This window comes from Suillus plorans, assembly GCF_016647745.1.
Source record: "Suillus plorans strain S12 chromosome Unknown HD556scaffold_97, whole genome shotgun sequence".
Lineage (NCBI taxonomy): Eukaryota > Fungi > Basidiomycota > Agaricomycetes > Boletales > Suillaceae > Suillus > Suillus plorans.
The window spans coordinates 22479-36712 of record NW_024537481.1 but is presented as its reverse complement, the minus strand read 5'-3'; the positions used below and the strand labels follow the sequence as shown (position 1 = coordinate 36712).

At 46.1% G+C, this 14234-nt stretch overlaps 3 protein-coding genes across 3 annotated transcripts; all 3 read left to right on the top strand.

The window, feature by feature from the left end:
- Positions 1-837: 837 nt before the first annotated feature.
- On the top strand, positions 838-2028 carry HD556DRAFT_1449985 (uncharacterized protein; the record flags this gene model as incomplete). The annotated part of the gene is made up of 1 exon (XM_041307695.1): positions 838-2028. The coding sequence occupies one exon, from the start codon at positions 838-840 to the stop codon at positions 2026-2028; it is 1191 nt and encodes a 396-aa protein (XP_041153599.1).
- Positions 2029-5395: 3367 nt separating this feature from the next.
- HD556DRAFT_1313686 (uncharacterized protein) lies at positions 5396-6775 on the top strand (the record flags this gene model as incomplete). Its single annotated transcript, XM_041300841.1, is given in 8 exon segments — positions 5396-5404; positions 5486-5499; positions 5519-5552; positions 5602-5641; positions 5735-6052; positions 6105-6315; positions 6363-6613; positions 6735-6775. 8 exon segments carry the CDS (start codon positions 5396-5398, stop codon positions 6773-6775), a joined length of 918 nt encoding a protein of 305 aa, XP_041153598.1.
- Positions 6776-11717: 4942 nt separating this feature from the next.
- On the top strand, positions 11718-13873 carry HD556DRAFT_1449982 (uncharacterized protein; the record flags this gene model as incomplete). Its single annotated transcript, XM_041307694.1, has 5 exons — positions 11718-11784; positions 11853-11869; positions 11919-12647; positions 12706-13712; positions 13762-13873. 5 exons carry the CDS (start codon positions 11718-11720, stop codon positions 13871-13873), a joined length of 1932 nt encoding a protein of 643 aa, XP_041153597.1.
- Between the last annotated feature and the right edge of the window lie 361 nt (positions 13874-14234).

Genomic DNA, 14234 nt, shown 5'->3' with positions numbered 1-14234 from the left:
GCTGGTTATCAGATATTCATTTGTCGACTCCCGGGTCCTGGAACTCAGAAGTCGGTACGGTTGACCCAAATTTGGGTGGTCGGAACTTGGCGTCTCATAGGGCAACACAAGCTTTGCACCCCGGATTCCAAGTTCTGCAAGACAACCTGTGCACCATCAAAGGCCATGTCAGGAGATCACCTGCTGCTCCGGGAACTCGGTAACTTTGATTTATTACCTCCTCTGATTTGGTTGATGTACAACTACCTCAGCTCCATCATGTCTACAATTATGATACACATGGGCCCACCCATCTATATTTTATATCACCCTCGGCCCACCCATCTAATACAACATCCCATACAACACCCTCGGCCCACCCGTCTAATTAATATGCGTCTGGGCCTACCCGTCTAATACAATATTTTATAATACCCTCGGCCCACCCGTCTAATTTAATATGTGTCTGGGCCCACCCGTGAATGTGATAACAAGTACCTACCCATCTATCTCATACACATCTACCTTAATACACCCATCTGCATAATATCCAACTACCTCGGCCCACCCGTCTACCTAATATTCATATACATCGGCCCACTCATCTACTCTATATATTCCCTGCATGGGCCCACCCGCCTCCATCAGGAATAATTTCCCTCCCGGCCCATCCGTCATAGTCAAGGATATTTTTATCATGGGCCCATGGTCCGCTGGCCCGTATCATACGGGATATTATGCATGTCCATTCCCTCGTATTATACGGAGATAGGTCACTGTAATATGTGTCCCGATATCCTCCACCAGTTACACAAGGGAGTGTTCAAAGATCACATTGTTAGCTGGTGTGCTAGCATTATGTCTGACTCTGAGTTTGATGCATGGTTTCAAGTGATGTCCGAGTTCCATGGACTACGTCATTTCAAGCGGGGACTTTCAGCCGTCTCTCAATGGACTTGCACCGAGCATAAGGAGATGCAGTGTGTCATTCTAGGTGTGATTGCAGGTGCTGTGGAACCCCGCATGTTTCAGGCTGTGCGCGCTGTCCTTGATTTTATTTACTATGCACAGTATCAAGCCCACACGGACACGACCCTCATGCGAATGCAAGACGCACTAGATATTTTTCACACCAACAAGGAAGTTTTTGTTGAGCTGGGCCTGCGGGAACACTTCAACATTCCCAAATTCCATTCTATGCGCCACTATGTGCAAGCTATTCGTTCTTTGGGCAGCACGGATGGGTTCAACTCAGAAAGCCCTGAACGACTACATATTGACTATGCGAAGGATGCTTATCAAGTGAGCAACAAAGTCGATTATATCGCACAGATGACTCACTGGCTCGAACTTCAAGAGGCCATATTTTGCCATGGTATCTACCTCCAATGGAGCGCCTCCCAAAGTGACCGACCATTCGACTTGGATGCACTCGAGGATCAGGACGAGGACCATGAGGCTGCAGGCTTGGAGAGTGGGACTGCAGACTCATTACTGTCTCAATTTATTCCATCTGGTTTGCTTACCTCACATGGCTACCGTGTTGCCAAGAGCTGCCCTTTTCCAAACGTGTCTGTGTCTCGTCTGCAAACCATTTTCGGTGCTATCGACTTCATACCTGTGCTTCAAACTTTCCTCGACCATCACTTTCCCCGTTCTTCTGTTTCCGCCAGCAACTATGATCGGTTTGACGTGTTCAAATCAATTCTACTTATCCTACCTAAGAAAAGTCATGTCAGCGACCTCAAACAGTTGAATTGTCTTCGAGCTCATCCACCTATTCCTAATCGTGACCGTCGCAAGCCTGCTGCGCCTGCACACTTTGATGTTGCTTTTGTTGTCGAAGATCATGAGCTATGGAAGAGTGGTACAGGTCTTGTGTTAAGACTGTGCACAAAGGGTAGGACTGATTCCGAGGGGCTTGGCTTCAGCTCGTGCGCTGCGCCCCTTACCCGAGTATGTGCCCTTAATTTCAGAATGATGTCCGAAGAAAGTCCAAGGACGTCCGAAGCGCGGGAAAGTTCGGAAGGACTTTCCAGACGAGTGTAAGTAACTTCCGGACGAGTGCGGGAAAGTTCTGGAGGAACTTCCGGAAATTACAATGAGGTTTCGTCCTGATACGGATATGTGTAATGGCTACTTAGGACAAGTCCTAAGTAGAAGCAAACAGAGGAAAGGCTGCAAGGACAAAGTCCGAAGCAGAATAGGTCCGGAGGACCGCGGGAAAGTTTCGGACGAACGTCCGGAAACTTCGGAGGATCGGATGAGTGGATAAGCGGGGATCGAATAAGCGGAGCTCTGGCCTAGGGAATTTCTCCCTAGGCCCAAGATGGATATTGACTAAGTCGATAGACTAGAACTGATGTGAGGACTTAGAGTGAGATCTAGTGCGAGGACTAATATGATATTCAGACTGAGGAACTACAGGACATATACAAGAGTTTATATACTAAGGAAATAATGGAAAGATCAGTAAGCAAGCGTCCGAGGCTATGTATGAAGCATAAGCAAAGTTATCAAGCGCGAGTCGGAAATGAAGCATAGGTTAACGGATCAGTAAGCGTACCGGTAGTAAGTATAACCGAGATACCGAAAACAAGGAGTACCGAATAGAGGAATAGGCTGTGTTAACGTTATATGCACAGGAAATGAATTAGGAAGCTTATCGTATATCGGATCGGACCGGACCGGATGTCCGGACAAGAAGTGTGGATATACGGGATATGATATTAGGGCAATAGGACAAAGGATGAATGATGCAGGCTAGCTGCGGAGGTATGGAGGTGTGATGTACGGAGGTAAAGGGATCTGGACATGGATGCGCGGATGTGGATGTGCAGAGGTGCAGGGATCCGGTGTAGAAACTACAATACCGAGTGGGGCTATACGAAGATGGCTCCAAACTGATATATTTGTGTTGTGGTCTTTGCACTGCCTAGTCTGCTATACTTGCCTGACAAGTGCGTTCGACCCAGGGGTCTGCGGTCTGGGAATAGTCTTGGGGGTAAGTGAGTGATGTGAGATCAATAGTCCGAGCGCGGGAAACAATGTCCGAAGGTATAATTACGATGTCCGATGCAAAAGCGTTGGGTCCGATGTTTTCGGGGTTTCGGGTTATCGGGTTCGTGTTCGGGGTGTCGGAAACTAATAGTAACGCTATAGCGAGCATCGGAAGAGCGAGCGGTGTGCGCAATAATAACAATGACTGATATGGGCGGTGAAGGAATGATGATATTCGCAATGTCAACTAAGAACTACGAAATATCGGGTTTGACCACTAAGCGTCGGGGAACTGCTCCCCTCTACTTGGATAATGAATAATGCTCGAGGTCAGTCCAATATATATGTAAGTACGTAGAAATGCGGAACCCGTAGGCGAAAGTAGCGGCGGAGTATTTCGGATCCGAAGTACATGTAAATAAACATGAGGCGCTGCGGACTATGGGAAAACATGTAATAGCGCTGGCTACGACGTGAGTAATGTGTGAAATAATGAACTACGCACCTAGTGGGGCTAGCAAGACAGGACAAGACACGGGAAGGACGAGTGCGCGGGAATTTGCATCGGCCGATGCGGCCTAAACGTCGGGTTGGCGGGTTAGCGTCGGATAACATCGGGAAGTGATTAGCATGTGACGGGTATTTGACGTGTACTGTAAAATAGCTCGATACGAGCCCAGCGCCAGCTCGTGTCCTACACCGGATGGGTAGAGGACTGGAGACATGGATAGGGCGTCCGAAGGTCCGGATGAGGCGTGGGAACATTATCGGATGTAGGTCCGGAATACGGGATATGACATCTTGATGGTATGTCTTTCATTTTATGCTTCAAACCATTATGCTTAGACACTTGCAGGCTTGCGGGTTGCACAAATATGTGTGATCTTCAAATTACCATCTCACTATGGTAACTTCACTCACCCACTCGCATATATCGAATGGTTCCACCCCCTCCATGACCCAGAACCCACTACGAATCTTTATCGGCTGGCACGTTCAACTCGTAACCAATGGTGTTTTGCGTCTGTTGTGAGCGTGCAAGATGTTTTGCAAGTGGGTCATCTGATGCCCAGGTTTGGATCAGGCAAGGTAGACACGTGATGGATCAATGGTGATGTTCTCGAGCTCGCTGACGAGTTTTATATCAATCCTTACATTAATTTTAACTTATTTGATATAATACAGCATTTATAATCTACTTGTTCTAACATCGCGGCACAAGTGTCGTGTCATTGTGCTTGTAGTTGTGTTGTTGTACATGGGCTTGCACATTGTTTGATTGACTACCTACAGCTATGGAACATAGGCCAACAGCTACTGTGGCCCCGCTGCTACAAGACCGGCTACCAGGAGCTACTGAAACTCCCGAGCACAGTATAGTGTTGGCATGGCGCTACCAGTCCAAACACTTTTTCCTGATGACCATACTATTGAAAGAACTGCCTTGAGGGTTCACTTCTGATTGAGTTCATTGGAAGTGCATCTCACTGGTCTTAGCCAAGCAGTTGATACAACAGAATCTAAATCTGTCTGTGTGGGTTCAAAACCTGCTAAAGATGAAATTGTCAAGTGATCAATCGTGGTGACCATATTATTGAAAGAACTGACAAAATGCAGATAAACATGCCTTGAGAATTTACTTGTGAATGGGTCCATTTGAGGTGCATCTAACTGTTCTTAGTCAAGCAGTTAACACAACAGAATATAAATCTGTCTGCGTTGGTTCAAAACCTGCCAAAGATTAAATTGTCAAGTGATCACCAGAGTCAAAATCTGTTTCTCTTGGACCATGCAGGTTTGAAACCTGCAAGTTGCAACATTTGTTTTCTGTAAAAACACACCTTGAAATATGCTCATGGTCGGTTTGCTTGCAAGCCTCTCAAAGTTGTCTTTAGCCAAGTGGTTGTCACAACAGAATCAAAATCTGTTTCTATTGGAATGCAACAGGTTTAAAACCTGTTGAATGTAACATTTTTTCTATGAGAATGTGCCTTGAATGTTGGCTCATAGATGGTATCTCAGACATTGATCTTCATTGGTCTTAGTCAAGTTGTCACAGTTAAAATCTGTGTCTCTTGAACTTTGCAGATTTGAAACCTGCTGATGATGATATTTTTATTTTATGAAATTAACACCTGATATTTCTCCTCGAGAATAGTTTTCTTCAAAACCCATCATAAATGCTCTTTTCCATATCATAGGCACAACTTGCAGCTGTATGGACTGCTGTAATGTTGTCAGCAGAGGTGTAGGTAGTGATGTGCATGGCCCGGCTTTGGGCTGTGGGCCAGCCAAAGCCGGCCCCCATTGAGCTGGGCCAAGCCAAGCCAAATTCACGGCTTGCGTAGGGCTTGGGCCTGGCCCATCATTTTGCAAAGCCTGAGCCGCCGGCCCAAGCCAGGGCTTCTGGGGTGTTATGTACACAGTAAGTACCACCTCGGACACATTCTATTTTTACCTTTGTCTTCTGCTTCGCACCGCCATCACCACATGTCAAAATCATCAGAATCGACCAGTGAAGTACGTTTGTGTCCTCCAGACATGCGAATCTTTATGTTTCTGTTGATATACGAGTGAGTTGCCATGTTTCTTTTGACATTTCTCACTCCAATGTCAAAATAGATCCTTCAATTCACTCTATCATTTGTTCGGAGGCCTAACAGTCCGTCAAGACTCTAACTTATATTTGTTGCTAACCTCTTATTGTACGTGCATCCTTACCCATTTACTGACTACCTTCAAATGATCAGCTCAGACACCGCAACCTCCACCAATGCCAACAAGCCTCGTGCAGCATGTCCCATATGTTGGACAAAACCGACAGCTGCCCTTCTCGAGCACTCAGAAAAGGCAGCCCTCCCATCACAAACAAAGGCTATCAATGACTTCCGGGCTGCAGAGGCTGCTACTAAGTCTACTACTGAAAACCCACAGGCTGCCACCCCAGCTCCATCACTGGAGCCTTCCATGATGCAGCCCGCAATATCTACACCCACTAGTAGCAGTAAACAGGCTCATATTGAAGAAATCTCAGATGATGATGAGTGTGAAGATGCGCGTACAAACCCAAAGTGTACATTTATTTTCTCCTTCATGACACGATTTGACTTAACACATGTTATCAGCAAAAAAACCTCGCAAATCAGCTTCAAGAACAGACTCAGACTTAGTGGGTGAGGATGGTATCCTCATTGACATTGATGTTCAGTCAATCGCAGACACTGCATCAACGCGTGAGCTCAGAACTGCCGACATTGAAGAATCTTTCGGCACTACATTTGAGCACACCAGGTCCAATGGCAAAGTCAAGAAGCACCGCAAGTGCAAGTTTTGCCGGTGAGTCTGCTCACATTCACCACACTCACATACTGATTACCTGATAGGAAACAATGCATGCTTGTCAATGAAACGACTACGCTCCGTCGGCATGCAGAGGCCAACTTTGCGGGCAAGTATTGCACATGGGCCAAACAAAACTCATTCGAGTCGATGCTACCTGGTGACGTCAAAGCTCGCAAGGACAAGGCTGAACATGAGCAGCAAATCATCACCTCTCATCTGACCGAACGGAAGATTGCTGAACATGTTGTCCCATATGTCGGGAGAAGTAAAGATGGAGATGTCAGGATGAAAGGTACGAGCACATCCATCATGCAGCCGCTCGTGACATTGGCCGAGTGCCAAAGGTCTTAAACTCATATACTATTTTCTTTCCTATTTTCTCTGTGTCCCCATAGTTTAAAACAACGTCCTAGCCATGCGCGCATCTCAGTCTCTTTCCGATACTGAGATGTAAGCCTTATATCATTTTCCTTTCCTTTTTGTACGAGCTAATGTTCCCTTAGAATACATTCGTTTGTCTAGGTGCCTATCTACGTACATCCAGAGTCTCTTTCCAATACTGAGATAATACATTCGTTTGTCTAGCTCTCTTCCTCCCGCTGTCTTCTTAGATAGATGATCTATAGATAAACACCTATAAAAACAAATATCTCCACGGTCAGTGATTCAGACAAATACCAATGACTGATAACGTGGTCGTTTGTGGGTGGCTAGTTGTATACTACCCAAAGTACGTTCAGCTAAAGATACTTCTGCAAGATCAGTAAATACGATGGTCAATCCAATCTATGGACTTGACAGAAACAAACAAACAAACAAATAATGGTCAGCCCGACAGTATGGCAGTAACCAAAGAAATAGAAAGTTCTTCCTCAAGCTTCCTTTCAACAACAGGGCCTCTTACCAAACTGTACTCCAAAAAGAATGGTGCGGAATTACAATGATCAACCCCCTCAGCACAAAACAGGTAGAATCAAAGGTCAAGACTAGTCAAATGCTTTATTGTAGAACTCTTAGCTCAATATTGAACCTGCTGTTAAGGAACTCACTTTGAGTATTCAAACAGACTCAGGAATGGACGTCCTTGGATTTACTACCAAGTCCCCTCTTCAACAGCTAAAGCCTAGCAGGCACAGAAAACCTTGGCTCAGTATCACTACTCAGATGAGTGAGGTCAAGCTTCACTATCAATTACTAAAGTCTCCCCACTAAGCTACTCTGAGTCTTAGGTGGACGTAGAGACAACACGAATATTTTGGAATATGCCTTTTGGAAAGAGAACACCAAAGGCTGGTGAAAGTAAAACAAAAGAGAAAAGAAAAGAAAATAGAAATTTGAATAAAACTGTGGCTGTACCTTGCTTGCTGGTTGTTGCACACAGTGAGCTCGCAGCTAGTCGTTTAGTATGATGAGCTTGCAGTATTACTGTCTCTTGAGAATGTTCCTCTCAGTCTTGAACAGTTCTTGACACTGATGCTGACACTTATCACACCTTACTCACAACTTAATGTTAGATGGGCTGAAAACTCCCACTTAAAGTTGCTTTTTATTATTTCAGAAACTGGGGTCTTTATATACACAATAAATGTGGCTGTGCTACTAGTATACTCAAGAGTCATCAAGAGTCAAAAGGAGTCATATATTCAGAGTGAGTCATAGTGAGTCAGTTTTAAAGTTGTTTCTAGTCATAAGGAGTCATATATTCAGAGTGAGTCATAGTGAGTCATATGGGTATTGTGCTAAGTCATGTGACCTATCCAACTCCTGATGACAAATCCAGAAAGAGAGTAAGAAATGTCACATGATGTGGATCCTTTGTGTGTCTGTCTTTTCTTTGTTTTGTTTGATGAGTGAAAATGACGCGAGCTTTAGTATTTAGGGTTTTACTAATGTTTTTCCAGGACAACATATGTGGGAAATATTTTTCACAGTCACCTGACAGGCGTGGGATTTTGTCTGGGTCATCACCATGGCTGACTAAGCAAAACTCATCGCAAAATTAAATGTACTAAAATATTCAGGCTGCTTATGTACACACTTGAAAAATAAAAAGAAAGGTGAAAAATATTCCCTTAGCCTCAGTCTGACTTCAGATCATAGAGAAAATGATTTCATAGGGCATAGGGCTCATAGGAGAGTATCAGTCATCCATGCACCGAACCAGTTTGGTGCAGGTCACCGTGCTCGTGTGCCACCACAAACAACACCATACTCGGATAGCCTGTTCAAGCAGGCTGCCATTGAATGGCTTGTCACCACTGACCAAGTACGTCTCCTATCGTCTCGTAGTCACATTATTATCTGACTCATGTTATATAGCCTATTCAAGCATTCGAGCACCCTAAATTCAAGGAAATGATTGACATTGCAGCCTGAGCAACAAACGGCATCAAGATCCCGGGCAGGAAGGCAACTCGAGCCAAGATTATGAGGATGTTCAAGAATCATCTTACGAAGCTTAAGGAGAGGCTGAATAGTGATGTCGTTAGCGGGGCAATAAACACAACCTGCGATGCCTGGCAGGCTGAGAATGTCGATGCTTACTTTGCTGTTACAGGCCATTGGATCGAAGCAAAGATGGCTACACATTGGGAGTGCGAAAGTGCACTACTTGGATTTACACCAGTCAATAACTCGCACAATGGCAAGCGGCTCGGTGGAACTCTCTTCAAGGTTCTGGACCGTCTTGATATTGTACATAAGGTATGTTATCACATCTAAATGATTCATAGTTTAATATAATCTTTTCAGCTTGGCCATGTTACCTGTGACAATGCAGCTAACAATGGTACGATGCTCAAGGAATTCACTCAATTGTACGAGGTCCGATATAATAAGGAATTCCCATGGTGAGCTCGCAGAATCAAGTAAGTCAGATGTTATTTTGTGTTGGGTGAAGCCTTACATTATGATTGTAGCTGCTTAGCGCATGTCATCAATCTCAGCACACAACTCCTTATAAGCACGTACAGCAAGGCTCCCCACTATGACCCGCATGACCCTCACACTTTGGAGCCCGACATGTCAACTCAAGGAGACCGTGATGAGATTGGACTTATTCGCTCAATATGTGTGAAGGAGCGCTTGTCAGCGAAACAGAAGGAACTTTACAAGACTGTTCAGGCCAAGGCTGGCATCTCAAACCCCACACAGCTCCTTCTTGATATGAAGGTCCGTTGGTCTTCAACCTATGTAATGATCAATTGTGTGGAGGGCAGTAAGGAGGTAAGTCCAGTCTACTATTCACAAAGTATTGCCCAATTTGATCTGGGCCCCAGCATGTCGATGTTTTTGTTTACGAGATGGGCGTACAAGAACGCAATCTGGCAAAACGTGCCAAAATTGATTACCTCCATTTGACCTCAACCGAATGGATGCGCGCTGGTAAATTTGCTGATCTACGCTCAGTACGTTTTATTTTGTATTCACAAAGTTCCCTCTAATTTATTTATTCAGTATGCAGATGTAGCTCAACAGGTCTTCTCATCAGAAAAGGGGACTACACTTCATTTGGCCATTCCTGCCCTCGAGACCCTTCATCGAGCTTGGTCGAATCGTGCAGACCGGCCTAAATATTCCTGTTTTTCTCCCGCGCTCCATGCTGCTGCACAAAAGATCAACCAGTACTACGAAAAGACAACCGACTCGCCAGCATACATTATGGCTATGTGTGTGTCCTGTTCTGTTCATGGAGCACTGTATGTTACTGATATTTGTGTACAGTACTCAATCCAATGGGTAAGATGGTGTACTTCAAGAAGCATTGGCCAGAGGACCTGCAAGATGAGGTCCTTGCTTGCGCAGAACTAGAGGTACGTTCAATTATGTGGTTGCTCATTTTGTATTACTGATCTGAGACTTAGTTCAAGACTCGCTATCTTGCAATGGGAAAGTCAGCGACGGCTGTGCAACTACCTGTGAAGAAAGGCAAAGCCCACGGCCTCAAGAAACTCATTCACGAGGCTCAGAGCTCAGATGAAGATGACGACCTCAGTTTTTGTGCATCAGCGGCTGACATTGATCCTTCTAGGCCCTGGTACACTGATTTCAGACACTATCTCAACACTGTCGAGGCAAAACCACCATCCAGAATGAGCACGGTCGAATGGTGGGGGTACATATATAATATTAAGTACATTCCTCGTCACTGATGTTTACTTTTTTACTTTTTGGTAGATGAACGCACACAGATATGGGCCAGTATGGTCCTCCATTGCTCAAGATTATCTCTCCATTATGGCAACATCCATTTCGAGCGAATGCGCATTCTCCCAGGGGGGTATCACCATTAGCAAGTGTCATAATCACCTCAAATGCGACATCATTGAGGCGCTGCAATGTGTCAAGTGCGCCATCCGTCACAACCTCCTTTTCCGCTTGCCCGGTCCATCATCATCCACTGAAGAAGCTGACAAGGTCGATGTTGAACCAGATGCTAATAGCAGCGTGGTGGGTGAACTCGCTGCTGGAGGATGATGAGGATGACATAGATATTGTTTGATTTTTGTTTTATCTACCCGCTAATCATTGAGTTCATTTGCCTACCCTTTTGTGTACTCAGGCCACAGCTTGGGCCAAGCCATTGTCGAGGGCTTGGGCCCAGCTTGTGATTTTTCAAAGCCCTGGCCGTCTGAAGCCAAGCCAAAGCCAGGGCTTTCGAGCCAAGCCAGGCCGGAACATCACTAGAACTTGTAGGACCTGCTGGCACCGTGTAGGTGCCAGCAGGTCCTACAACTGCACATAAAAGGAAGGGGTGAGCCCACTTCTTGCAATCTTGCTGTGTCAATAATGTCATAGTGATAAATTACAGCTGACTTCGCAACTGGTGGTACTGGCTCTGGGAAAGGGAGCCTGGGGTACATAGATATGTTGTTGAGGCTCAAGAATGTATCTAAAGATTCTAAACAAATGTGTGACTCCTATGATACGTTAATCCGACCTTGGCCTGCAACGTGAAAATCTCACCAGATTCATCAGCATCTTCGGGTTCTCCAGATACACCTTCGACCATTGCTAGCACAATATTTGATGATGACACAGGTGCTGAGAGCTGTGAATATACTGATAATTTGTTTGCTTTTGTTTGTATCATGTGTTCAAGTGACAAGTACTCGCAGCAGTCAGAAAGTCAGGCTAATGGACACTCCGGGGGTATTGTATGGGTCCCACTCTGGGGGCGTGTCAGCCGCTCGGCTCAATTCGGTCGGAGTTTAATTATGTCAGTTCTCACTGGCCGGCGGTACCTTCTTCTCAACATTCCTCCCGCCCCGCCCCTCCCACCCTTGGTGTCTGTGTTTCCTGCCCGCTGCTCTTAGGAAACCTTTTTCTCTTCTCAATGCCCCTACCCTCCCGCCCTCGGTGTCTTTGTTTCCCGCCCACCGCCATCTCTTCCTTCAATGGCGATGACTATGATGGCCTCTTCTTCACAGTCTCTACCCCCAGCTGAATTGCCTGTCATTGCTGGTACACCCCTATGGATGACAATGATCGGACTTGTTATTGACTGCCTCGTCTGTGGAATGGCAATGCAGGCAAGCCAATGGCTCGGGTAAGTCCTTGTTTTTCATTGAGATTACTGTGTTGACATAGTCTATAAGCATGGACCTTGTGGATTCTTCAAGTGGTTTCCCGAACTTCTCCGCTTTCCGGATATCATGTCATGGTTGCCAGCTACAAGTCCCCACCTTTCTGGAGTATCTCCACCTTCTGCTGTGCCTCCCAGTATGCAGGCATCCTCCCTTGGCCCAGGATTTTCCGTGCTGCCAGTGTCTCAAGGGAAGAGAACCCACAAATGCGGTCCTGATTGTACCCGAGATGATTGTCGATGTCCTAGCGCTCTCCGGTGTCCAGACTTGAAATGTGCTACGCATTGTGTTGAGGATGGGGGGTGTCTGGTCCACCAGGCACCCACACTGGACCAAGACTCATGCCGTCGTGAAGAGCTTGACCTGCCGTCACAGATTGATGCTGAAGGCTTTGGGTATTATGAACTTCACAAGGCCCTGTCGGCCTCTCTCGAGGGCCTGGAAGCACCAACACCCCTTCCAGCGCGTGTCCCATCCATACACGACATTCTGACAGCTCCCCCACCCCTTACAAGTGGTTCCGTGCAACCACTCCGGCCGCATCATACTATTCTGCCAATGGCAACTCCAGTTGCAAAGATGTCCAAGCCTCCACGTATAACTAAGCAGCTTGACCCAATGTGGGAGAAAGATCTTTGCCAGTACGCACAGGATGACATAGAGAGCAAGCGTATAGCTGAGCGACGGAAGGAAATAGAACGAAAATCTAAGCAGTGGTTCGTATTGAACTGGTTTGATGCAGTAAGCGATCTTGACCTGTGTCGGTCACTATGAGAACTTGACTTTTGTTTTTGTCAAGGACCATGCTCCCGTCAAACGGCAATGGGTTTCGGACTGCAAATACTTTCTGTTCTATCAGCTGGTGGATGACGTAGAACTAGTCGCTTCTCTTGGCGACAACATTACAAAGATTGAGGTCTTTGAGGACCATCTGAAGCAGTGGATACCTGCATCCCTTTCACACCCATTTGTCCTGGAATCGGAGTGTCATGTCTTTATCCGTCGCTTGGGTGTTACTGAGTGCCTTGACTTCGACGACCTTCACACCTTATCAAAGGAATCTATGCATCCTGCACATCTTTGCCTCAATATTAAGCGAGAACGTGATGGTGTTCGCTTGAAGCTCAAGGTGAAACGAGCACAAACACCCTCTGAACCAGAGGCTCAATCAGACGATGTAGAGATCATTGAAGATAGTACACAAGCTACGCCGAAGCCTTCAGTCAATGCTCTAGGCAAGCGCCGCTACCAGGGTACCCCCGAGAGCAGCCCAATGACGATCCTCCTACCTCCCTCCACTCGACCACGTCTGGAACTCGATTTCGATGCCCTCCGTGCAACCTCGTTGTCTCCAATGCCTCCACTGACACCATCACCAGTGGACTTAGAATTTTCATCAGACTCGTTGCTTTCAGCCTATTCTCAATCCTCGATGTCTTCTGTTGACTCTGTCATTTCCATGCCACGGCCATCCGTCATACCTGTCCATGTTCCGACATACAAAATCAAGCAAGTCTGGCCGCATGGCATGTATACCTGTGATATGCTTGTTGGCTTTCATCAAATGGATTCACCAGTCCTCCGCAAACACTACCCACAAGATGTGCTCTTTAACCTCGTGTTTGGTGTTCCATTCGTCCGCGCAACCTACCATCAAAACTGCTCGGCCTGGGCTAACAGCCAGCCTCTTGCGCCTCTTGCAGCCATCCTTCGTGGTCATGAATGTGCTGGACGCACCTTGGAAGGCCTCTGGACGTGCTATTTGGCTTCGCGCCGCCATGTGTTGGGTGAAAAGAGCAAGAAGAAGTCTGTTAGGTCAATGTGATTTTTTTACATTCTAATTTACATCACACAGTCTGGGTGTGCTGGGCGATACCTATGTGGTGTATAACCCCTTTACCTCTTTTGTCTTTGTCTTTGTTGTTGTTGTTGTTGTTGTTCACTCGAGTAGATTTGTATTCATGTAATTGTTATGAAAGCGATCCATTCACATTTTCTTTCAACTCTGCGTGTCTGTAAATTGTGAACTGCTCTAGGTCAAAAGGGACGTTTGCGATTCATGGTCCAGCTAGAACTGCAGGCCAGAAAGTGAACAGATAGCTTGCCTGTATCTGTCATATCCCGTGTTCCAGACCCAGACCTATCACACTCATCATTTCCGGATTTCCGGATCCGGCCGACTTCTATGTATCGTCCGGATCCGACCCGCGTCTAACTTCCGTGCCTTATCCCTTTGGTATTTCCCTTATCAGTTAGTATGCTTTATTTTCCGTCCCTTATTCATTTCCGTCTTCATTTTACTAAGTTCCGATAGACTAGTGATAGTCG